Source organism: Cajanus cajan, chromosome 4 (genome assembly GCF_000230855.2).
Source record: "Cajanus cajan strain Asha chromosome 4, NIPB_CcT2T_4, whole genome shotgun sequence".
Classification (NCBI taxonomy): Eukaryota; Viridiplantae; Streptophyta; class Magnoliopsida; order Fabales; family Fabaceae; genus Cajanus; species Cajanus cajan.
This window is the reverse complement of record NC_138520.1, coordinates 76,220,936-76,244,481: the sequence shown is the minus strand read 5'-3', so window position 1 is coordinate 76,244,481 and position 23,546 is coordinate 76,220,936. Positions and strand designations below refer to the sequence as shown.

At 31.3% G+C, this 23,546-nt stretch overlaps 3 protein-coding genes and 1 long non-coding RNA gene across 6 annotated transcripts; all 4 read right to left on the bottom strand.

Moving 5' to 3' along the window:
* Positions 1–2,651: 2,651 nt before the first annotated feature.
* LOC109796266 (Thioredoxin superfamily protein) lies at positions 2,652–5,687 on the bottom strand. 3 transcript variants are annotated; one of them, XM_020355950.3, is made up of 8 exons: positions 5,527–5,687; positions 4,827–4,980; positions 4,572–4,691; positions 4,296–4,339; positions 4,036–4,161; positions 3,310–3,394; positions 3,045–3,101; positions 2,652–2,952 (listed from the first exon to the last, which is right to left on the bottom strand). In XM_020355950.3, exons 2-8 carry the CDS (start codon positions 4,956–4,958, stop codon positions 2,875–2,877), a joined length of 642 nt encoding a protein of 213 aa, XP_020211539.1. In that variant the 5' UTR covers positions 4,959–4,980; positions 5,527–5,687; the 3' UTR covers positions 2,652–2,874. The 3 variants fall into 3 exon arrangements, with proteins under 3 accessions (XP_020211539.1, XP_020211542.1, XP_082929228.1); XM_020355953.3 differs by having other exon boundaries at positions 4,827–4,971; positions 5,527–5,681; XM_083073102.1 differs by lacking the exon at positions 5,527–5,687 and adding an exon at positions 5,047–5,096 and having other exon boundaries at positions 4,827–4,971.
* A 2,012-nt stretch (positions 5,688–7,699) lies between these two features.
* On the bottom strand, positions 7,700–9,248 carry LOC109796257 (receptor-like protein kinase FERONIA). Its single transcript, XM_020355942.3, has 2 exons — positions 8,458–9,248; positions 7,700–8,374 (listed from the first exon to the last, which is right to left on the bottom strand). Exons 1-2 carry the CDS (start codon positions 9,077–9,079, stop codon positions 7,968–7,970), a joined length of 1,029 nt encoding a protein of 342 aa, XP_020211531.2. The 5' UTR covers positions 9,080–9,248; the 3' UTR covers positions 7,700–7,967.
* Positions 9,249–12,250: 3,002 nt separating this feature from the next.
* Positions 12,251–14,074, bottom strand: LOC109797893 (receptor-like protein kinase FERONIA). Its single transcript, XM_020358056.3, has 2 exons — positions 13,197–14,074; positions 12,251–13,110 (listed from the first exon to the last, which is right to left on the bottom strand). The coding sequence occupies exons 1-2, from the start codon at positions 13,867–13,869 to the stop codon at positions 12,629–12,631; spliced, it is 1,155 nt and encodes a 384-aa protein (XP_020213645.1). The 5' UTR covers positions 13,870–14,074; the 3' UTR covers positions 12,251–12,628.
* A 4,154-nt stretch (positions 14,075–18,228) lies between these two features.
* On the bottom strand, positions 18,229–23,113 carry LOC109800751 (uncharacterized). The gene is made up of 4 exons (XR_014433413.1): positions 22,923–23,113; positions 22,430–22,730; positions 19,677–22,338; positions 18,229–18,814 (listed from the first exon to the last, which is right to left on the bottom strand). It is a non-coding gene; the product is annotated as an uncharacterized LOC109800751 (long non-coding RNA).
* Between the last annotated feature and the right edge of the window lie 433 nt (positions 23,114–23,546).

Genomic DNA, 23,546 nt, shown 5'->3' with positions numbered 1-23,546 from the left:
TCATGAAAAGTTTTCTTGTTTGAGTTCTATTATTCCCAATGATGATTGGTTGTGACATATGTGTTTAGGACACTTTCATTTTTCTAGATTAAATTATCTGTCAAGAAAGTAATGTTTCTAGCGTGCTTGTTGTAGATATTCCTAATGGTGTAAGTGAGACGTGTGAGATTGGAAGGAAGCATAGAGAATCATTCCCAACTAGAGTGTCTTGGAGGGCGAAGAAGCTATTAGAGATAGTTTATTCATATTTCTGTACAAAGACATGGGTACACTTCTTAAAGCAGAAATCAAAAGCATCTCATGCCTTGAAGATGTTTAAGGCATTTGTAAAGGAGCAAAGTGGTTGTAGAATCAAAGTATTGAAAATAAGCAAAGGCCGAGAATATCTTGCTTATAGAAATTTCTTTGAACAACATGGAATTCAACACCAATTTACAACTAGATACATGTCTCAACATAATGGAGTTACTGGAAGAAAGAACAAAATAATCATGGATATGGTGAGATATATGCTAAAGGCCAAATAGATGCTTAGGGAGTTTTAGGCAGAAGCAGTTGCTACTGCTATCTATATCTTGAATAGGTGTCTAGCAAAGAGTATTCATGTCAAGACACCGGAAGAAAGCTTGGAGTGGAAGGAGAGCATCAATTAGAATCTTAGAATTTTTGGATGCACAGCATATACACATGTGCCAAATCAGCTTAGAAAGAAATTGGATGACAAAGGATAAAAGTGTGTTTTCATTGACTATAACTCAAATTCAAAGACATATAAACTTTACAATCTAGAGACAAAGAAGATGATTATCAATAGAGATGTGACATTTGATGAGAAAGGCATGTGAGATTGGTCTCCTAAGTCCCAAAAGGAGAAAATGGTGATCTCCAACAACTATGAAGAGTTTGAGGGACAACCAAATCCAGTTGTTGATGAAATAAAATCTCCTAATAGACCAAGGAGATGTCGTTAACTACCAACTAGATTGAAATATTATGTTGTTGATAATGATAATGACCCGTTTGATGAAGAGATTACCAATTTTGCTTTATTTGCAGATTATGAGCCTGTGACTTTTGAAGAAGCCTCAAGCGATGAGAAATGGAGAAAAATAATGGCCGATGAAATTTATGCCATTGAAAAGAATGAAACATGAGAATTAATAGATTTGCCAATAGATAAAAGGCCTATTGGATTAAAGTGGGTATACAAGACTAAATACAATCCTAATGGAGAAGTTGATCGCTTTAAAGCAAGGTTGGTGACTAAAGAGTACAAGCAAAAATTAGATATTGATTACTTTGAAGTATTTGCACCTGTTGTAAGGTTGGATACAATACGTATGATTGTTTCTCTTTCAGCTCAAAATAATTGGCAGATATATCAAATGGATTAATTATTGTCCAACTGAAGAGCAAGTTGCTAATTTTTACGAAGCCATTAAAGATTGAGTTATTTTACAAGTTGAAGAAAATGCTTGAAATGATACAAGCTTGATTTAAATGAGGTAATGTTAGAAAATTAAATCAAGCCAATAATATTGATTGTTGAATGGCTACAACCTCGACTTGAAATTTTGACCATTGTCCACAATGGCTGCACCGTCCTTGGTTTGCTAAGTGAAGAATGATAGATGTTACTTATACTTTGTAATGCCTATAAAAGGTGGTGTATGTGAAATAGAAAAATAAAATCAATTTTTAAGTGAAATCTAATTTCAAAATCTCTTGCTCTTTCTCTCTCTCATTTCTGTTGTGCATGATATTTGTTTGTTCGAATGATAATAAGTTATTATAAGCAATAATTATTTCTTGTAAGTTTTACTATTGGAGTATCTAGACATGGTGAAAAATCCATTTTTATATTATAATTCTCAAGAAAAAATTCTTAATTATATATAAAAAAGTTATTTTAATTATAAATAAAATATGAAATAGTAGAGTTCATTGTGAGATTCGTATAAAAAGAATTAAGAACTCAAATTAAGTTTTTTTTTATTGAAAAATATAAAAAATTCTTTAATCTTATGTAGTATTGAGGTGTATAAAAATTACATCAAAAATCTAAAATGAGTTCTATATATTAGGGATGCTCTTAAGTACTTGAACTATAACTTCATTATATAATAGGACAATTCTATTTTCATATTTTTGATTTCAGAAAAAAAAAAAAAGTTGATAATCAAATGGTGTAGAACTTAAAAGCTAGTAGTATTTTTCTTAGTAAAAATTAACCAAAATCAAACATTTGCATAATTATTGTTGTTTTTATTTGGTACAATGTCAATTATACAATATTTGATTGAAAAGAAATGTATAAGAAGAGTTTTTATAAACTTTTATTGTTTGGTTTAATTTTTAGGAGTGGAGGGGAGCAAGATTGCATGTCATTTAATTGTAGCCCCCTTCTAATATTGAAAAAATTTAAAGGGAAAATATGGATTATAGTAAATTTGAAGTTATAATGCTAGAAAGATAAATTAGTTTTAAAAAAATTTCTCCTTCTCTTATGAACTAAATAAAAAAATAATTACATTCTTTTCCCTCTTAATAAAGCAAAATTTCTAACTCCTCTTTCCTTTCATTCGTGTTCATCTCCTCTCTTCCTTTGAATCAAACATATCCTTAAATAGCAAAATACCAATTAAAAAAAATTAAATAGTAAAGTCATTCAATACAATTTATTATTGCTGTTTCCGGTACGCGTGCAAAGACACGCACGGAGACCGTATACATTGTATTATATAACACATAATATATTGTCTTACATTATATCAATACGAGTTTCACATTTCATAAAGCAGTGAAGGGCCAACTTCTTATTTCCAAGGTTTTATTCTTACAGAGGATAATAGTTACTGTGAAGAGCTGAAAAATTCAACTTGTAGCAACTTTGAAAGCTCTCAAGAACACTTCAGGGGGTTGTCCACCGCTCAGCTTTTGGTTCCCATTAATCTGCCAAATGATTCAATAAGTCAATCACTTCTATTTTTACCATTATGAATCTGAACATACAAAGAAAGAATTTTAATATTGCATAGACTAACCACGTAATATGGAACCCCTGTAATGTTTCCTGAATATGTTTTGAGCTCTTCCTCAACCTATGTAGATAGTGTCATGGAAAGCAAGATCAGCATTGATATTCAATTGCCTAACTACTAAAATGATCATACTACCACTTTGATGTTAGCATCCAAAAGAAGAAAAAACATTAATCATTTTGAAGTTAAATTCAATAAAGTTTACTTTTGTTATGTTTCGATCTTAAAACACATCATATAAAGGAGTTTGCCTATATATAAATATTACCTCCTTCAATCCATTGTTGGGGTCCTTAAGAAACTGTTCTGCCCCTTCTACACCAACCTTTGCAGCAGATTCCAGAAGAAACTGACTGCATCCAAATTAAGAATGATAATTAATGCCTGTCATTTTAGGAACTAGATTCGAATATTGTGGTATAAATGTCCTGCAATATCCTACGACAAAAGACCACCCATCCACCTCCATTTTGTTTCATACTGAACATTCAATTCCACTTTATTAGTCTTTGGATTTATTATATATAATACGTAAAACTTAGTATTTAAATGCATCTAAATTGACGAAATTAGTTTGCAGTTTAAAATTCTATAAGTGTATAAAAAATGAGATATTCAACCGCAAGGAATTCAGGAACTGAAATCGATACAGACGGGCATGTCTTCAAGGAATGTCTAGAACATCCTCTTCGAAAGCCTTAGAGTAATCAAGCTAAAGTGCCATTAATTGAGCAAACAACCAAAACGATCGCTAAAAAAAGAATTTAATAGAAATGCACTCTCAGTGGTAAAAGTTTTTTGATCTGTCATTCATGTAGGAATTGCCATATAATTGAAATTGTTAACTTCTGTAATAATCACTTTAAAAATCATATATAGTTATTTCTAATTGGTAGACAGTATATTAAAACTAAATTAACAATAAAACAGCCCTTATTGTAAACATAGAACCTCGCCCCCTTCCCACTGGAAAAGGAAACACAAAATCACTTACTGGTCACCAATGTATTTTCCCTGTGTGAAGTAGCCAACGGCAAGTTCTTCAACTAGATCATGTTGCTTGTCAAGACCCTGCTGTCTTGCATAATATATAAGCCTGTGACTGTCAATAGTGCTTCCCCTGTAGATAATCAAACCAATATTAGTTGAACTTCAATTTAGACAAAAACTTCAGAACCCTCCACTTCTAAAGTGGCTTGTAGAAGTGTAGAACTTTGCCCATTGATGAATTGGAAAAATCATTCTCAATCTTACGTGAGTCCAGACAAAGTATATTCCAGACCAACATTCTTGAACACCTGCCAAATACCAATTGGACATAATGACTTGCTCAAAATTCACTGATGGGAAGAAATATAGACTATACAACCATGAATCATGATAAGACAAAGTGATTAACAAAGAGTTTGTTTGAATACAAGTTTAAAAATATTATAAAGAGTTTCTCTATTGGAAATAAACTTTATTTTCAGTAGAAAAACTTTGAAAAATACTTTTAAACTTGTATCTAAATTTACTCAAAATATAAACCTCAGACATCCGAGCTTCCATCCGTTCTGACTGTGATCCAAACTTTCTTCTGTAATATTCCCTCTTGTCAATGCCTTCTTTAGGGGCATCGGGGTTAAGTAGAAAGGGATGCCATATTATCTATAAACAGCATATTTGGTTCCAAGAGTGTTAGAACCTCTGGTTAAATAGCAAATTAACACAGGACATGCAAGACATATTTGATTCCAAAACACAAACACACACATAGAGGGAGACTAGAGGAGAGTGTTAGACCTCAAAGTTGTATTCATCGTTGGACGCAGCTATGGCCTTGTCAAGATTTCTTTTGCCAACAAAGCACCACGGACATACAGTATCAGAACTAATATCAATTCTTACAACTTTCTTTTCAGAAGCCTCACTCATGATCCTGCTGTATCTGCAATATCTTCACAACATAACAAGTACTTATCAAGTAAGATTGCTATGAAAAGGAAGAACAATAATCTGTTACCTTTTATTTTTAAGAAAAAAGAAAATATTACTCATCAGTCATATTTCCTCCTAATGTCCCCAGACAGTTCTATTTATTTTCCTTTTGAACTACGATCCAAATTTCATAAAGGTACACGTTTGTTCAAAAGTTAAGGCTGGTAAAACAAAGACAATAAAGTGTAAGACAAAACTAAGGTACAGACTACAGAGATCAGAATAAGAATTTAATCTGGATAATTCATTTAATAAATGTTTAGATGAATAATTATTAATTTGAATAAAGTCAAATGCACAAGAGATGTTGGGAAACACCAGAATCTTCCGCCCTAAACGAATCTCATGATCAGATTGCGAAACAACCGAACAACAATTCAGAAAACAAAAATTAAAAAAGAAGATCAAGTTTAAAAAGAGAAAACAAAAAGCTAGCTTTGAGCCATAATCAAGAGGAAAATTAAGAAGCAATCCAATTTGCAGTGAGAAAAAGAAAGATTAATACCGGGGAGGGTAAACAGAGAGGAGAGAAACTAAATTCAAAAGCTTTGCCACGGCTCACACGAGTTGCAATTGGAGTCACTTATTTGACATTGATTCAGAGATCAAGCTTAAAACGGGAACAACGAACTTGTCTTTTTTTTTTTTTTTTTTTTATTAATTTATTTTATGTTCTGTCTTTATTTGTTTCCCGAACGTGTTGGAAAGTCGTCGTTTCAGGTTGTTTTTTCAGACCCAACTACCACCACCCAATAATATCTCATTTAAATTAAAAGTCTTTGTTGACTTTAATAATAATGGATAATGTATAAAGAACCCCGGATATACAATAATATGTATCCTTCCTAAGACTAATTCTACCGTTGTAAATTAAATTATTCTTTCTTATGTATTTCTAATTATACTAGATGATAATTGATAGCTAATTGTTAACATATATATGCCTCAAGCATAACAACCCAAAGACTTCATTTATATAGCCTTTCTAATCGGTATTTAAAACCTAGGAATCAATATGATTCAGTTGCAAAAGTAATTGCACCGCCTACAGAGACAAAATAATTATATACTTGAAGCAGTCATTGAAGAAAGAGTAAATCGATAAGTAGATGCAATTTTGGAACCAAACTATGCACATTACTCTCACCCAATCTTAGAGTGCTATGTCAGATGATATTGTAGTCAAAATTTAGAAGAGCAGATAGTCCATTTGGCATCTTTATGTTGCTTAGGCAATGATTCTTTCACGGGCTTTCTTTCTCCAATATTTGTAGGGCCAGAAGAAGGTTTTGTCGTTTGAATATTTAAAATTTCGATTTTAACCGGTCATATTTCTTTTTGACTCAGTTCAAGAAAAAAAACTTTCAATTAGTGCACTGTCTTGTGGATTTCATCTTAAAATCACTTTCTATATGTTGAAGTTGGCTATTAATACATAAGTCGCGCTATAAAAATTGAAACAGAAGATATAAAAGTTTCCAGCAACTCTTCTGTGTATGTTTGTTAGAATAGACAATGTCTATCATAATAGACTATCCACATAGATAAACAATAAGTTATGATATTATGTTAAGTTTTTTCTTAAAATTAATTAACTTAAAGTGAAATTGCTCAATAAATATAAATTGAGTCTAAAAAGATGAGAAAAGAGATTTAAAATTTTCTACATTTTCCTGTATACTCCTATTTATACCGATCTATAATAATATAGTTGAAAGGATATGATTTTAGTTTCTATTGCCTTCCCTTCAATTTTTATAGGTGACATTTGAAAATTTTTTCTACACAAATTTTATAAATAAAACTTGAAAATTCATTTCTTACAAGTCTTTTTTTTTTTTTTGGGAAATTTGAAAATCTTTTTTCATATGAATAAAGATCACAAAAATATTTACACCCGTGGGTATCTGCGAGTAAAATTCACTACAGATAATAAATAGATAAGCTAACTAATTGGATACCCACGGATAATGGGAACGGATAAATTTTTACATGTTTATAAACGGGACGAGGGTGAGTATGATGATAATTCATACCCGCGGGTACTCGTTTAATAATATTTCTTAAATATCCTAATTATCTTTGTACTACATAACCCTAAAACTGTACTATCTCATCTTTGTGATATGAGACTTTCATTTACTTGTGAGATTAATGTATTTTAAGTTATTGATTATCTTATATTTTTATTATTATTTCAACAAAATTAACGTTAAATACAAGTTTAAAATTAACATTAAATTTTTATTTTTAATATTTCAATGACATTAAATATAAACTTAAAATTATTTGTACTATAATTTTTTTAATTTCTTAAAAAATTTATAAATATTCATAGATATCCGTAAGTATTCAAGAAATTCATGAATACTCGCTTAATAGATACTCGCGTAGATATGAAGGTGGGTATGAAATCAATTTTCATCCGGAACAAAAACATATTTACTATTACCCGCCTCATAGAATTCATTGTCATCCCTACATATGAGCATCTTTGATATTTTTTTAAAATACCTTAAAATGATACTTGTTATAAAACGGAAAAAAGATTTCATATTTTATGTTGACGGACCGACCTTAATTTATGTGTGTGGGACCTTTTTAGCAAAAAAAGCAAATGCATTAAGGTAGAAAAGAAATGAAGAAATCATGTGCAAAAGATGGAGTGAGAAAAAGAATTGAGTAAAGAATAATCAAGGAGGTGGTATGTGCTGCCCACTCTATAGCTTAGCTGTGAAGACGAAAGAGGTGAAGCAATAATGGTTCTTCCAAAAGCTTACAATGTGACAACTTACGGTAAAATCAATATCTGAATAAATAAAAAACAAGTATCTCAATTAAACTTGATCCCCCAAAAGCTTACTATGTGACTGTTTGACTCAAAAGACAAACATTTAGCAGCTAGTCAGATAACTTACGGATACAATACTTTGTTCAGAATGGCTATCATATATAGAATCTATCATCCAAGGGAATAATGGTGGTGGAAATTAAGGTATAAGGACCGTTGGTGTTTGCGATATCTTGTTGTTCTTGTAGCGACAAAGCACGCTCAAGTTCCACCTCTACTTCACCCATTGTTGGTCTCTCATCAGCTTCATATTCCAAGCATCTTACCGTCATATCTGCAAACACTTGCCAACACTCCGGTGCAATCTTACCAATCATATTTGGATCAATTTTCTCCTCAACAGGCTTCTCCAGAAAATCTCTTGCTTCTCCTTCTCTTACAATGTCGTAAATTCCTCTTCCCCACACAACTTCTAGTAGAACTATACCAAACGAGTAAACATCACTTTTATCTGTCACGATACCTTTCTGGTAAGACTCCGGCGCTGCGTAGCCAAGAGTACCTATATGTGAAGGTATTAACTTAGTTTAAGTGACAAAAATGAAAATTGATTGTAATAAGTAAGCTCATAAAACAAAATATTACCTCTAATAATGTCTAATTGAATTGGTTTAGGCTTTGACATAAAACGTGCTCCTTGTATGCTAAGGCCGAAACCTACGAGTTTTGGGTGCATGTTGTGGTCCAAAAGAATGTAGCTAGGTTTGATGTGACGGTGAATGATGGTACGCTTAGCTCCTGCTTGAAGGTAGTGTAGTCCACGTGCTGCTCCTATGCAAATCTCTAGCCTTTTCTTCCATGACAGTTCCCCACCTTGCAGGTGTCCATGTAGAGATCCATTGGGCATGTACTCGAACACGATAATCTTTTCTTTTTTGTGGATGCAGAATCCTATAAGAGAGATTATATGAGGGTGATGAAGCTGGCAGTGCAACTCTACCTCAGTCATGAACTCTCCCCATCCATCAGGGCGTTCCACTTTAAATCGCTTCACTGCAACTGCATAATCAGTACCATCATTGCGTTTAAGATAACCTTTATATGCTTTACTAAATTCTCCATCTCCAATTATTCTCTTTTCATCAAAGTTGTTGGTTGCTTTCTTAATTTCAGCCCAAGAAAATGGACGGCACAGCTCTTCGATTACTGTGGGATACCCTCTACCAGCACCACTTGAATTTCTGTCGCCAAAACATTTCAGAAACATTATTATTGTGACACCACAAAGAAACTTTACCTTTACTCTGCACTCCAATCTTCATATGCTCGTCCTGTATTTACGCGTTTGGTTGCAGCTTCCCTGTACTTTCATCCATTCGGCATACATCAAAATCAATATTAAATTATCAATTAGGATAACTTCTCACTACCTTCCTTCGCTTTTCAATTAATAATAAGGTCAAGTTGCTCCGCAAAATAATTAATTAAATACCATGACTGAGGACAACTTAGGGGATTCTTTACTTTTGTTATTGATACTAGAGTAACCGACACGTTTCGTATCTCTAATAGTTATATACATACACAATATTGAAAAATTATGTATAGTAATGTATAATTATTCAAAGAAGATATAATTTTTTTTTACATATAGAGAAGTGTATATTTTTGGTTTTCTAGGAGTTTAGCAAATTTAATTAAAAGGGCTGCTATTGAAGTTGCTTTACCATGAAAAATCCTCCAAACCACTCAACCTTTTAGAAAAGATTAAGCTGTTTACTCTTTCTCCTTCATATTCTATTTTATTTTGATGCACATATAGAAGGAATTGGGAGGAGAAAAAGAGGGGAATAGATTGAAGACTTTGCGAAAAATAAGGAGCTAGTAAGGAGTCCAAGAATCAGTTGAGAACGAGGTTCTAGGATCTCTCTTTCTTTCTTCTACACCTTCTCCATATATTTTGGATTAGCTCTCACCACCATGAGTGACTAACTTTTCTTTTTGTTGGTGTTGAACAATCCATCAAATTTTCATGTACTCCTTTTGATTTATATATATGATAATCTATTATTTAGTGTTAGTGATTTTGATTCTGTTCTTAATGTTAAGTTGACTTTGTTACTCATCTTTGATATCTTTGATAAATAGAAGAATTATTTATTGAGTTAGACTCCTTAGAAACTCTAAATGTAAAGACTTGATTTAGAATGATTATAATGAACTCAATAATATTGGATGATAGAAATCAAATATAGATAATCTTAGGAGAACATAAGGGTGAGATTAGTGAGACTCAATCCCATCAGCTTTGCATGTTGTTCTCTTTCAGTTTTACTACTACTTTGTTGATAACTTTTTATAATTCCAACATTGAAATATGAACATCATGTTTATAATATCTATGAATCTTTCTATTTCAAGCTTTTATTAGGATATCATAAATTATAAGTATTTACCTAAGTTTCAACAACCTGTATTTAATTCTTACTCTATAGTTACTTGGTGTGCTTGCCTTAAAACCTCATCAATTACACCAAGCTTCCAAGAGTTGGTATAAAAAATTCACTAGCGCATTGATTATAAGATTTGTTTCAGGAAGTTTAGGCCTGATCATTTACTCTTCATTTTTAATGAGAAAGGGACATTCCTCACTGCATTAATCTGTGTAGCTGATGTTATATTATTCAGGAATGATCATAAGTTCATGAACAAGAAAAGTTGTATATCGATAAGGAGTTTAGTATCAAGGACTTGGGACCATTAAAATGCTTTCTAGGCATAGAAGTGGCAAGATCATCACAAGGAATAGTTATGAATTAGGGAAAATATACTTTAGACATCCTTAAGGAGACTAGGATGGAAAATTGTAGACCAAGAAAATTTTCAATGGAGTAGAATTGTAACTTGCGAGTAAGGGAAGAAGATCTAGACGTGGATGCAACAAGATATCAAAGGTTAACGTTGTTGTATTTGACCATAACAAGACCAGAGATTACATATGCAGACATCACTCTATGCCAATTTATGACAAAGTCCAAGCAAGTGCACATGAATGTTGTGGATAGAGTACTTAGATACTTGAAAATGACACCAGGACAAGAGATATTGCAAGTAATGACAATTCGAAATTAGAGACATACTATGACACAAATTAGGGTGGTTGTCCATTCACTAGGAGATCTGTACATGGTACTTAATCAAATTTGGTGGTTCACCTATATCTTGGAGAACAAATAGGCAACATGTGGTGGCAAAGTCCTCAATAGAAGCTAAATATAGAGTGATGGCAACAACATACAGTATCAGAACTAATATCAATTCTTACAACTTTCTTTTCAGAAGCCTCACTCATGATCCTGCTGTATCTGCAATATCTTCACAACATAACAAGTACTTATCAAGTAAGATTGCTATGAAAAGGAAGAACAATAATCTGTTACCTTTTATTTTTAAGAAAAAAGAAAATATTACTCATCAGTCATATTTCCTCCTAATGTCCCCAGACAGTTCTATTTATTTTCCTTTTGAACTACGATCCAAATTTCCTAAAGGTACACGTTTGTTCAAAAGTTAAGGCTGGTAAAACAGAGACAATAAAGTGTAGGACAAAACTAAGGTACAGACTACAGAAATCAGAATAAGAATTTAATCTGGATAATTCATTTAATAAATGTTTAGAATTTAGATGAATAATTATTAAAAGTCTTTGTTGACTTTAATAATAATGGATAATGTATAAAGAACCCCGGATATACAATAATATGTATCCTTCCTAAGACTAATTCTACCGTTGTAAATTAAATTATTCTTTCTTATGTATTTCTAATTATACTAGATGATAATTGATAGCTAATTGTTAACATATATATGCCTCAAGCATAACAACCCAAAGACTTCATTTATATAGCCTTTCTAATCGGTATTTAAAACCTAGGAATCAATATGATTCAGTTGCAAAAGTAATTGCACCGCCTACAGAGACAAAATAATTATATACTTGAAGCAGTCATTGAAGAAAGAGTAAATCGATAAGTAGATGCAATTTTGGAACCAAACTATGCACATTACTCTCACCCAATCTTAGAGTGCTATGTCAGATGATATTGTAGTCAAAATTTAGAAGAGCAGATAGTCCATTTGGCATCTTTATGTTGCTTAGGCAATGATTCTTTCACGGGCTTTCTTTCTCCAATATTTGTAGGGCCAGAAGAAGGTTTTGTCGTTTGAATATTTAAAATTTCATATTTTATTTTGACCAACCGACCTTAATTTATGTGTGTGGGACCTTTTTAGCAAAAAAAGCAAAAGCATTAAGGTAGTAAAGAAATAAAGAAATAATGTGCAAAAGATGGAGTGAGAAAGAAGAATTGAATTAAGAATAATGAGGGAGGTGGTATGTGCTGTCCACTCTATAGCTTAGCTGTGACGACGAAAGAGGTGAAACAATACTAGTTCTTTCATTGCTACTAATACATGATTATTAATGACAACTCACGGTAAAATCAATATCAGAACCAGGGATCAAATAAAAAACTTACTATGTGACTGTTTTTGTTAGGCAACTGGCATTAAAAGAGAATAAAATACCACTTGTACGGCCTGCTAGTCCACCCGTTCCTCCACCATAGTATGATATTGTCCGCTTTGGGCCCAAGCCCGCACGGTTTTGTTTTTGGGCTCCTTCCCAAAAGGCCTCATACTATGTGGAATGGTGGACACTTATAAAGTGGCCAATGTTCCTTCATTTTACCGATGTGGGACTTGGGATGAATCCTAACATGTTTTGACTCAAAAGATAAACATTTAGTCATTTAGCTCAGCTAGTCTGATCACCTACGGATACAATACTATTCAGAATCGCTATAATAGAATCGGTTCCGCCGTTCACCCATATATTCACCCATATATCTTCGCTGGGAATAATGGTGGTGGAAATTAAGGTATAAGAACCGTTGGTGTTTGCGATATCTTGTTGTTCTTGTAACGACAAAGCACGCTCAAGTTCCACCTCTACTTCACCCATTGTTGGTCTCTCATCAGCTTCATATTCCAAGCATCTTACCATCATATCTGCAAACACTTGCCAACACTCCGGTGCAATCTTACCAATCATATTTGGATCAATATTCTCCTCAACAGGCTTCTCCAGAAAATCTCTTGCTTCTCCTTCTCTTACAATGTCGAAAATTGTTCTTCTCCACACAACATCTAGTAGAACTATACCAAATGAGTAAACATCACATTTATCTGTCACGGTACCTTCCATGACATGCTCCGGAGCTGCGTAGCCAACAGTACCTATAAAAGTAAGTATTAGGTTAGTTTAAGTGACAAAAATGAAAATGGATCGTAGTAAGTAGGCTCATGAAGAAATAAAATATTACCTCTAGGCAATACTTGAATTGGTTTAGGCTTTGTCATAAAATGTGCTCCCTTTACGCTAAGGTCGAAATTCGTGATTTTTGGGTGCATGTTGTGATCCAAAAGAATGTTGCTAGGTTTGATATTATGGTGAATGATGGTGCGCTTCAATCCGGCGTGAAGGTAGTGTAGTCCACGCGCTGCTCCAATGCATATCTCTAGCCTTTCCTTCCATGACAGTGCATGCAGGTGTTGATCTAGAGATCCATTGGACATGTACTCGAACACACCAATCTTCTCATCTTTGTGGTTGCAGAATCCTATAAGAGAGATGATATTAGGGTGACCAAGCTGGCAGAGCAACTCTATTTCATTCTTGAACTGTTCTTCCCGTTCACGATATTTTGTCACAATATTAAATCGCTTCACTGCGAGTTCATAATGAGAAGCATCATTATGTCGGAAATAACCTTTGTATACTTCACCAAATCCTTCTCTTGCAATTATTCTCTTTTCATCAAAGTTGTTGGTTGCTTTCTTAAGATCAGACAGAGAAAAAGGACGGCACAGCTCTTGGATTACTGTTGGATACCCTCTGCCACTACCACTTGAATTTCCCTCGCCAAAACAACATTTCACAAACATTATTATTCTGAAACTTACTAGTACTACTTCCCTGTCACTTACCAAAAACATTCACCTCTAGAGTGGATGTGGATCCTATATAGACTACAGCAATCTCCAATTCTTCTTTCTCACTCCATCTTTTACTCATACATTCTTTATTTCTAATTTTCTACCTTTATGCTTTTGCTTTTTTGCTGGAAAGGTGCCTCCTTTCACTATCCAATTTCTCATAATAATAACCTTATCTCCGACACAATGATGCTTCTCTTTTCATTTTTCTCATAAAAATGGATAGTGATCGTACGCACATGTAAGTTGTAAAATAATTGAATTTTCTTATATGTTAGAGTTCACAAGTTACTGTTAGTCACAACACTGGTTTGATTGTAGTGGTTAGCTTGACGCTAACCTCATTGCAATCAATTAAATGATATATACTTTTTCTGTTATAATTATATGTTTGTGTTGGCTAGTCCAATCGAGTCAAATCGGTTTGATCTATAATTCAGCTGGCCCGAGTTGAGTCAGATAACACTAAATATAACTATTAGCAAGAATTATTCTTCCATAGTTAGATTTAGAGCATTATTAAAATCTAACCAAACAGACATTGTAAAGGGGATTTTTAGTGCCCTTTAAAATGAAACCCTAAAAATCTTTTAAAAAAAATAGAACAAAGGTACAGTACAAAAATTATATTATTGGCTCAAAGATGTGTCGTGATTTTGAATAATTTTGTCTCATTATAAAACAGTTGAAAAGAAATCACAAATGCAATTGGGAAAAAAAAGTATAAATTGCATAGTTACTTATAATCTTATCATATTCAATAGGAAATCAACTTTTTTACAAAGATTATATCCATTGAAACTACATTGATGGGCAGGGAGAAGTCATTATCTCATCTGATATATAAAGTAATTTTTCTAGCCATACTACAAATATTGACCTAACTAATGCTTAACTGCTGAATATCAAGAAAGTTGAATATCAGCCTCCTTAGTCCTCCCCAATTGTTCCTTCATAATCAAATTAATTTGTCTATCACATGTTTACATAGAGAACAATTAAAAGACAACCAGAGATATTAAGGTCATGAATAGGATAAACTATAGCCAGGCACGGATCTACGTTATGTGTAGTGGTGCCCGCAATACACATATTTTTTTTATTCAAAAAATAATATATTTTAAAAAATAAAATTATATTTTAATAAAATAAATATATATGTTTAAATTATTATATGTATAAAATATAAATTTAAAGAAAATATTTATTTATTTGATGTCTATCAAATTTTAAAGGAAATTAATTTTTTTATATAATAAAAAAATATTCCTTAATAACAAATTAAAATTTTAAAATTTAAATTATAACATATATATATATATATTAATACTCACATATATAATGTAATATGTTAAAAAAATTAATTTTTAATAAAATAACATTTGTAACATACATGTTTACTTTTTGTATTTTTTATTTATTATATACGTCGATTAAAAAAATCAAAATAATAAGATTATATATGTTGATTAAAAAAAATTAAAATAGGAAAGATCGAAAGATTTATGTTATATTTATAATTTTTATTATAAAATATATTTTAAAATAAATTATCATCTAAAAATATTTTTTATTTTATGTATTATAAACTGATCAAATATTTATTATATATAATTAAAATTTAGGCTAAAATATGTTTTTAGTCCCTTAAATTTAGGGTAAATTTATTTTTGATCCCTCAAAATTAAAATTATTATTTTTAATTCCTGTAATTTCAAAAAATCTTATTTTAGTCTTTATATTCAAATTTTGTTAAAAATTTATCAAACATTATTGCATAAAATTTATTTATTAGTGTCCCTGTAAGTGAAAATATCACATTAAATCTAATATTATTACATAACTGTCTTAATTTGTCATTTTTAGATATGTTATTGATCATCTGAGGGACTAAAACAAAATTTTTAAAAATTTTAGGGACTAAAAATAATTGTTTTAAATTTAAGGGACCAACAATAAATTTATCTTAAATTTGAGGGATTAAAAACATATTTAAACCTAAAATTTATAATAAATTATGTAAACAAATAAATATTATTTTTGAATATATAAATTATATTTAAAATTTGAATAAATAAGTATTTTTAAACATATAAATTATATTTTAAATTTATGATAAATAATTTCTATTGTAGCATAAAATTGTTTTTTATCTATTGATAATTTATTTTGAAAATATTAAATTTTAATTCATAAATAATTATGATAAATAAAAATAAAATAAGATATATAGTTAAGCAAATCTATAAAAATATTCATGTAAAAGAAAAATTTAAAAATACTTTCGTGTAAGATAGTCGTTCATATTTAATATATATAAGAGTTTATAATATAACTTTTAGATGTTAAAAAAATTATAAAATTTCATTAAATATTAAAATTAAATGATTGTAAAATAATTATTGAATTTATAGGTAAAATTTTAAAAATTATATTAATTATACAAAATACTTTATATTAATATTTGTATATTAGAAATATTAGAAATATTAAAAAATGAAATATTATGTTAAATTACAAATAAATAATCTTAAAATTTTTCTGAAATTATACGTGGAAAATTTATAATTTTCAAATTTATATAAATTATACAAATTATTTGTAAATTTAATGTTTGTCAAAAATTTAGTTTTTTTACATTCAATTCCAACAAAGAAAAAGATTAGCTACTCATGGTAGTGAGAGCAATCTCCATGTATAATGAAAGCATAGAAATAAAAGATTAAACTCAAGATCTGTGTCTCTAGATAGTCTTGAAGCTTTCCTCCTTCTTCAAAGTGTTGTTCTCTCTTTGTTTTTGTTCTCCTCTTTCTTTTTCTCTCTCTAATTCTTTATATATGTCCATGAAAATAAAATAAAGTGTGTTGTAAGTGAGCAATTCACTCAGTCCTTTCTAAATGACTGAGCGAGTTTTAGAATTCTTCATGGTGAAGAAAACTCCATTCACTAAGCTCTTTGTAGTCTGTTGAGCCCTTTTTAAAATGAATTTTTCTCGCTTTTTTGGGCCAAATCTTCTTAACCATTTCTAAATGGTTGAGCGGATTTACTCTACAACAAATTCTTGCTCTGTCTTTGATCCATTGAGTGCATATGAATTGGTTGACCAATTTTGTAAGTTTTGGAGGCCTTGGGACTTGATCAAATCTGTATGAAAAATAAAAGTTTATTAGTCCAAAATTTATAACTCTTTACAAACTAACTTATTTACACATCCTTTTGAGTTTTATTATTTTAGGGGGTTGAAATTAGGTTTTCTTTTAAAACTAGTTAAATAAGTGTCAAAAGAGTAAAATCTTATAAGTAAAAATGATACTAATTAAATTAAAGAAAAAACCTATTAACTCAAGTTAGATAAGTGTCAAAATGATCATATATTTTAGATAAAATAGACACTTATCACTAATTAAATTATTTTGAATATTTTCACATGTGTGCAAGTAGGTGCACCCTCCTGCTAATTATTATTTTACATGGGGAAATTTTAACTTTGGTTGCATGGGTGTGGAACGTGGTGCACATACGTGCCATTTGATATCTAGGAAAAAAATTCACAATAACAAAGTATGAAAATCACACAACTCACACCAACTCAATTCTTTCAATTCAATCGATTAAAAACATAATTAATACTTAAAACATACTCTTATACCATCAATTAACCAAACACATGCATTACTTTCACAATTCATCATTAATTTTATCAATCTTTTCTAGGAATGACCAAAGAGTTCGTACCCTGTTGAGCTTTCCGTTGAAACACTTTTGTTAATATTTGTAAATTCGTTTAATTCTATCAACGGTCTCAAAGACGGCAAGTATACCGGCCGTTCAAGTAGTAAAAATATCGTATCCACAGGGATTAGAAGGTAAAATAAGCATTTATTGACTATTCGTGACTAAAGAATAATTCCAATTTCATAGTTTGTGCAGTGAATTCAAAGTTGTGACTATTGGAATGAAAGCTGTAAATAAATATTGTTTTGTGAGTGGAAAAGGTAAGGAATGGTATTGTGGTATTGTGAGGTTGTGGGGGTCAGATTTCACCGAACGTAACACTAATGTATCCTTAATCTATTGTTGAATTCATTGCTTAGTCAATCCAAGAGTTTACTCAAACCTAATCCCTTAGAGAAAGAGCCTAGGTGCGGATATTGAATATCAATCCCTTGAGTACCCAATATCTACACCCGCATTACGGGCTAGGGTTTAAGACTACTAATGGGTCAAGCTCTATCCCTAGATACAATCACCACTAGGCATATGTTTCAGAACTAGTTTCAACGGTTATTTTCCAATACCCATGGAACCTTAAATTATGCAAAGGGTGATCAATCCAAAGCAAGCATTAAGAATAGAAACAAACACAACAAAGAATGAAACAACATGTATATATATCATTAAAACCGTAAAGATTACAATAGAGTACGTTGGTTACATCTAACCCCACAAAATGGGTGAAACCACTCAACAAAGAGGGCAAATACAAAATAGAGATGAAAGGAGGATGAAGAACCGAAGGAAAGATCCGCACACGAACGATCCCAAGCCCTGGGAATCCCTTCCGCAGCTCCTGGAGGCGCCCAATGTGAGAATGGAGAGAAAGATCCCCGAAAATGGCTTCAAATACGAGCCTGGGAGATCAGATTAGGGTTCCGCGCCCGGCGCACAATTATTCGCGCCTGGCGCAAGTTCTTCCAGAGAAGTCAAGCACTCTCTGTCTCAACACAAGCCCGGCGCAATTCCTTTTGCGCCCGGCTTAATTCCTTTTGCGCCCGGCTCAATTCCTTTTGCGCCCGGCGCAATATAACTGGCAGAGATGAAATACTCTGTTTTTGTCACGCCCAGCGCGGGTTATATTGAGCCCGGCGCAGAACCTCTTCTCTGCTCCTTAGCTTCTTAGGTTTCCAATCCTAAGAGTCTTCAACTTTCCACTATTCCTCAATACCTGCACAAAAAATGAGGTAGATTAAGGTATTGTTAGATGAATTTGGGTTAGTTATATCTGCACACAAAATGAACCAAAAAGAGAACAATTATATTGCAATAGTTCAAAGGATGAGTGGAATTTGTTCAATAAGTCTCATCCAAAAAGAGGTAAAATTGAGACTTAACATACCCACGAATAAAATCAGCTAAGAATAATAAATGGATACTCACAAGTAACGAATATGAGTATTTTTCTTTGTTTATAAACAAGGCGGGAGTGGGATGATTTTGGTAGTATCCATACCTGTAAGTATTTGTTAAATAAAATTACTTAAATATCCATATTTTTATCTTGTATTTTTTTATATTATTTTTAATATTTTAAAAATAAAAATTGATTGCAAATTCAAAAACTAATGTCAATTTTTTTTATCTTTAATATTTCAATATAATACAAGTTTAAAGTTATTTGTAATACTTTTATTTTTTTAAAAAAATCACAAATATTCATATGAATATTTGTGGGTATTTATAAAATTTGTGAGTACCTGCTTATCGGATTCCTATGTCGGTATGAGGTGAGTATGAAATTATTTTTTTTTTCAATGCGATAGGGATAGGTATCCTACTACTTGCCCCACAGCCCTATAGGATCCCATTGTTATCCCTAATATTTTCCCTCTATGAATCAAGGGTTTCTACGCGCACTACAGATACTCACATATTCACAAATAACCCACAAAACACATACAAATCATACGAAGTACAAATTTTCAATGTATAAATCAAACCATGAATTCTCCCAAGAACTGACAATTAGATTGAGGTCAATCTCACTACTTAACAGATAACCTACACCTCATAAAGAGAACTCTCCTTACCTGAATGAATGCTAGATGATTCACGCAAGCCTCCAAGTGTACTCCTACAAAAAGAAAACTGATAATAACCTCTCATAACTTCTTATCCCACACTTAACTCCTCTTATTAAAAGATCAATCCCAAGTTAACTATCCTTTCCTTCACACATTAATTAAAATCATAATATATATAACCAAAATACATGGACAAAAGTGAAACACATATTTATCTCTAATAATTATTAGTTTAAATTATACTTTTGGTCATTTGTCTTACTTTTTAGATTTAGTTTGGTTCTTTATCTATTAAAATGTTCATTTTTGTCCTTTATTTTTTTTGTTATATTTGTATGAAGTTGATCCTTTTAAAATAATAATTATTTTCAATTTTGCAGCATGATTTTGAATCAAATTTTTTACTTATTTAAAACGTAAAATTTGTAATATTAAATTCATCTATTTGAAAATCATAAAATGCAATTCATGTTTGAATTAAAAAATGCTACAAATATAGTGAAAATTGTGTAAAAAATATATACCATTATTAACTAGAAAATAATATAAAATTAGATATTTTAAAATCTTCGATTTTCACTATGTATATAACACTTTTAGTTTAAACTTTAAATGCATTTAATAGTTTTTATATAAATAAATCTAATGAAATGAATTTCAATTTTTGAATCAGTCAAAAAATGATTCAAAATGATTAAATTATTTAAGAGATAAAGGACCAAAATAAAAATTTTAAAAGATAAAAGATCAAGGTGAATCTAACAAATAAGATAAAAGAACAAAAATATAATTTAGGACCTAATTATTATAACAAATAATTTCACAAACTTTTTTTATTTAATAAAAAAACTCATAATTACTTAAAAACCTTTAATTTTTTTTTATAAAATCTTTTTTTATTAATTAAAACATTATTTTAATAATTTAAAAAACTTAGGATATTATAGTTCACACCAAAGATATTTTTCAATTGAAAGTCATAAATTAAGATATAGAAATTATCTAAATAAAATTTGTTTCTTTTAATATAGCCCTTTTCCATATATATCACCTGGTATTGAATCGTCTGGTAACATATTTAAGAAACTCAGATATTTACGGGTCATCTTCGTGAACAATAAACTCTATAAATACCTGTGAATTGCACGGTATAAAATCTGCTATATTTCACATCAGTGGCTTGTGGCCAAACTCTATTTGCAATCTCACGGACTCTTAAGATTGATAATCAAATTAATTAGTCTATCACATGATCACCCTTAAAAGTTTACATAGAGAACAATTAAAAGATAAGCAGATATATTAAAGTTATGGATAAATTATAACCAAATGGTTAAACACGAATAAATTAAGAACCAGAAATGGAAGATAGATGAAATATGTTAGAAAATAGTAATAAAAGTAGTAAAAGAACCAATAAAATCCAAAGATAGGTATGCAACAAGGCAAAACAAAAATATATGGCAGAAGCTACTGTGACAGAATATCAGGTTGCATTTTGCTATACTTCGCTAACAATTAATCAAGATGCATCTCTAAATCATTTCTGGTAAACAAGAGAAGATTCCCTTTGCTCTTTTTGGCTGATAAAGCGATAGTTACGAAGCATCTGAATTATGTACAGTATACAACTAAAAGGATCATATCTCAGCAAGTTACTATTATTTTCTAACTGTTTATATGTTATTCATGAAAATTTTCACCGTTAGATAATACAAACCTGTATAAGTTAGAAATTCGAAAACCCTCTATCTAACAATTTGTGAAACCTTTTGATCGGCTTCAAACCAAATGACAGAATTAAGCAGAAGATCATAAAATTAATACTGATTATGGTAGCTGAACGAGTTTTCCTTTATGAAAGGTACTATTGGATTTTTTTATTGTCAAATTTTCATTTTTTTTTTCTAAGATTGGACAAAGAAAATCGAAGACAATAGGCAATATCTCTTTTATACGATTGTGTTCTATAGTTCTATATCAATTTGTAGTCTTGTAGAGTTATGGAGTCGACTTTATACACAAGTGAAAGAGAAAAAATATCAGACTCAAAACAAGAATTCCTTTACTGCTTTCAAATTTATACTAATTCAAGAAAATTACAAAGACAGCTTCAGATACAATTAAAATGCTAGAAGAGAGAACTGGTAAAAAAGCTAGAGATATATCATTTAAACTTAACTGCTGGAAAAATATGCATCGACTCAAAAAGGTAAAACCCATGGTTTGAGCTCACCAAATTACCTATGAATCGTCTTTTATGAATGGCTCACTTACCAAGCTACCATAAGTATCGGTTTGTATGATATCTTCCCGTTGCTTGTATCGCTTAATAATGGTTTTGGACAATAAGTTATAATGAGCATCAGTGTTTGTGATATCTGTTTGTTCCTGCAAGGACAGAACATGCTCAAGTTCCACCTCTACTTCACCCATTGTTGGTCTCTCATCCGCATCATGCTTCACACATCTTAGGGTGATATCTATAAAGACTTGCAAACACTCTGGGGCAATCTTTCCTTTGATATTCGGATCAATATCCATCTCAAGAGGATTCTCCCAAAGATTTCCTCTTATTGCCATGTCGTAAACTATTCTTCCCCACACAACTTCTAGTAGAACAACACCAAATGAGAAAACATCATATTTATCTGTAACGGTATTGTCCCTGAAAAACTCAAGTGAAAGTATTAGCTTAGTTTAACTCACAAAAATGAAAATCCATTGTAGTAAATAAACTAATAAAATAAGAAAATTACCTACAGTATATACTTTAATTGGCTTAGGCTTTGACGTAAAACGTGCACCCTGTATGCTAAGGCCGAAATCCGTGAGTTTTGGGTGCATGTTGTGATCCAAAACAAAGTTTTTAGATTTGATGTTACAGTGAAAAATGGTGACCTTTGCTCCGGCGTGAAGGTAGTGTAGTCCACGCGCTGCTCCAATGTAGATCTCTAGCCTTTTCTTCCATGACAGTGCTTGTATGTGTTGATCTAGAGATCCATTGGACATGTACTGTAGACCTCTACAGTATATACTTTATATGGTTTTAGTTTTGCTCTGTCATTCATGTAGGAATTGCCATATAATTGAAATTGTTAACTTTCTGTAATAATCACTTTAAAAATCATATATAGTTATTTCTAATTGGTAGACAGTATATTAAAACTAAGTTAACAATAAAACAGCCCTTATTGTAAACATAGAACCTCATCCCCTTCCCACTGGAAAAGGAAACACAAAATCACTTACTGGTCACCAATGTATTTTCCCTGTGTGAAGTAGCCAACGGCAAGTTCTTCAACTAGATCATGTTGCTTGTCAAGACCCTGCTGTCTTGCATAATATATAAGCCTGTGGCTGTCAATAGTGCTTCCCCTGTAGATAATTGTTGAGATTTCCGTTGAAGTACTTTTTATTATAATTATAGATTAGGTTACTTCCCTCAACGGACTCAAATACGGCAAGTGTACCGGCCGTACAAGTAGTAAAAATATCGTATCCACAGGGATTAGAAGGTAAACTAAGCATTCATTGGCTACTTGTGACTTGAGAACAATCCCAATAAATATGAATATGAATTTAAGAACAAAACTACTGGAATTGTTAAAACACAAATAAATGAATTAGAAATGAAATGGGGTGAGAAATGGTAAAATGGACACTTGAAGTTGTGGGGGTTTGATTCCACCAAACAAAAACTAGTGAATCCTATGTCTCTTGTTACATTCATTGTTCAGTCAACCATAAATTTACTCAGACCTAATTCCTTAGAGAAAGAGCCTAGGTGCAAAATATTGAATATCAATCCCTTGAGTACTCAATACCTCCACCCGCATTACCGGTTAGGGTTTTAAGACTACTAATGGGTCAAGC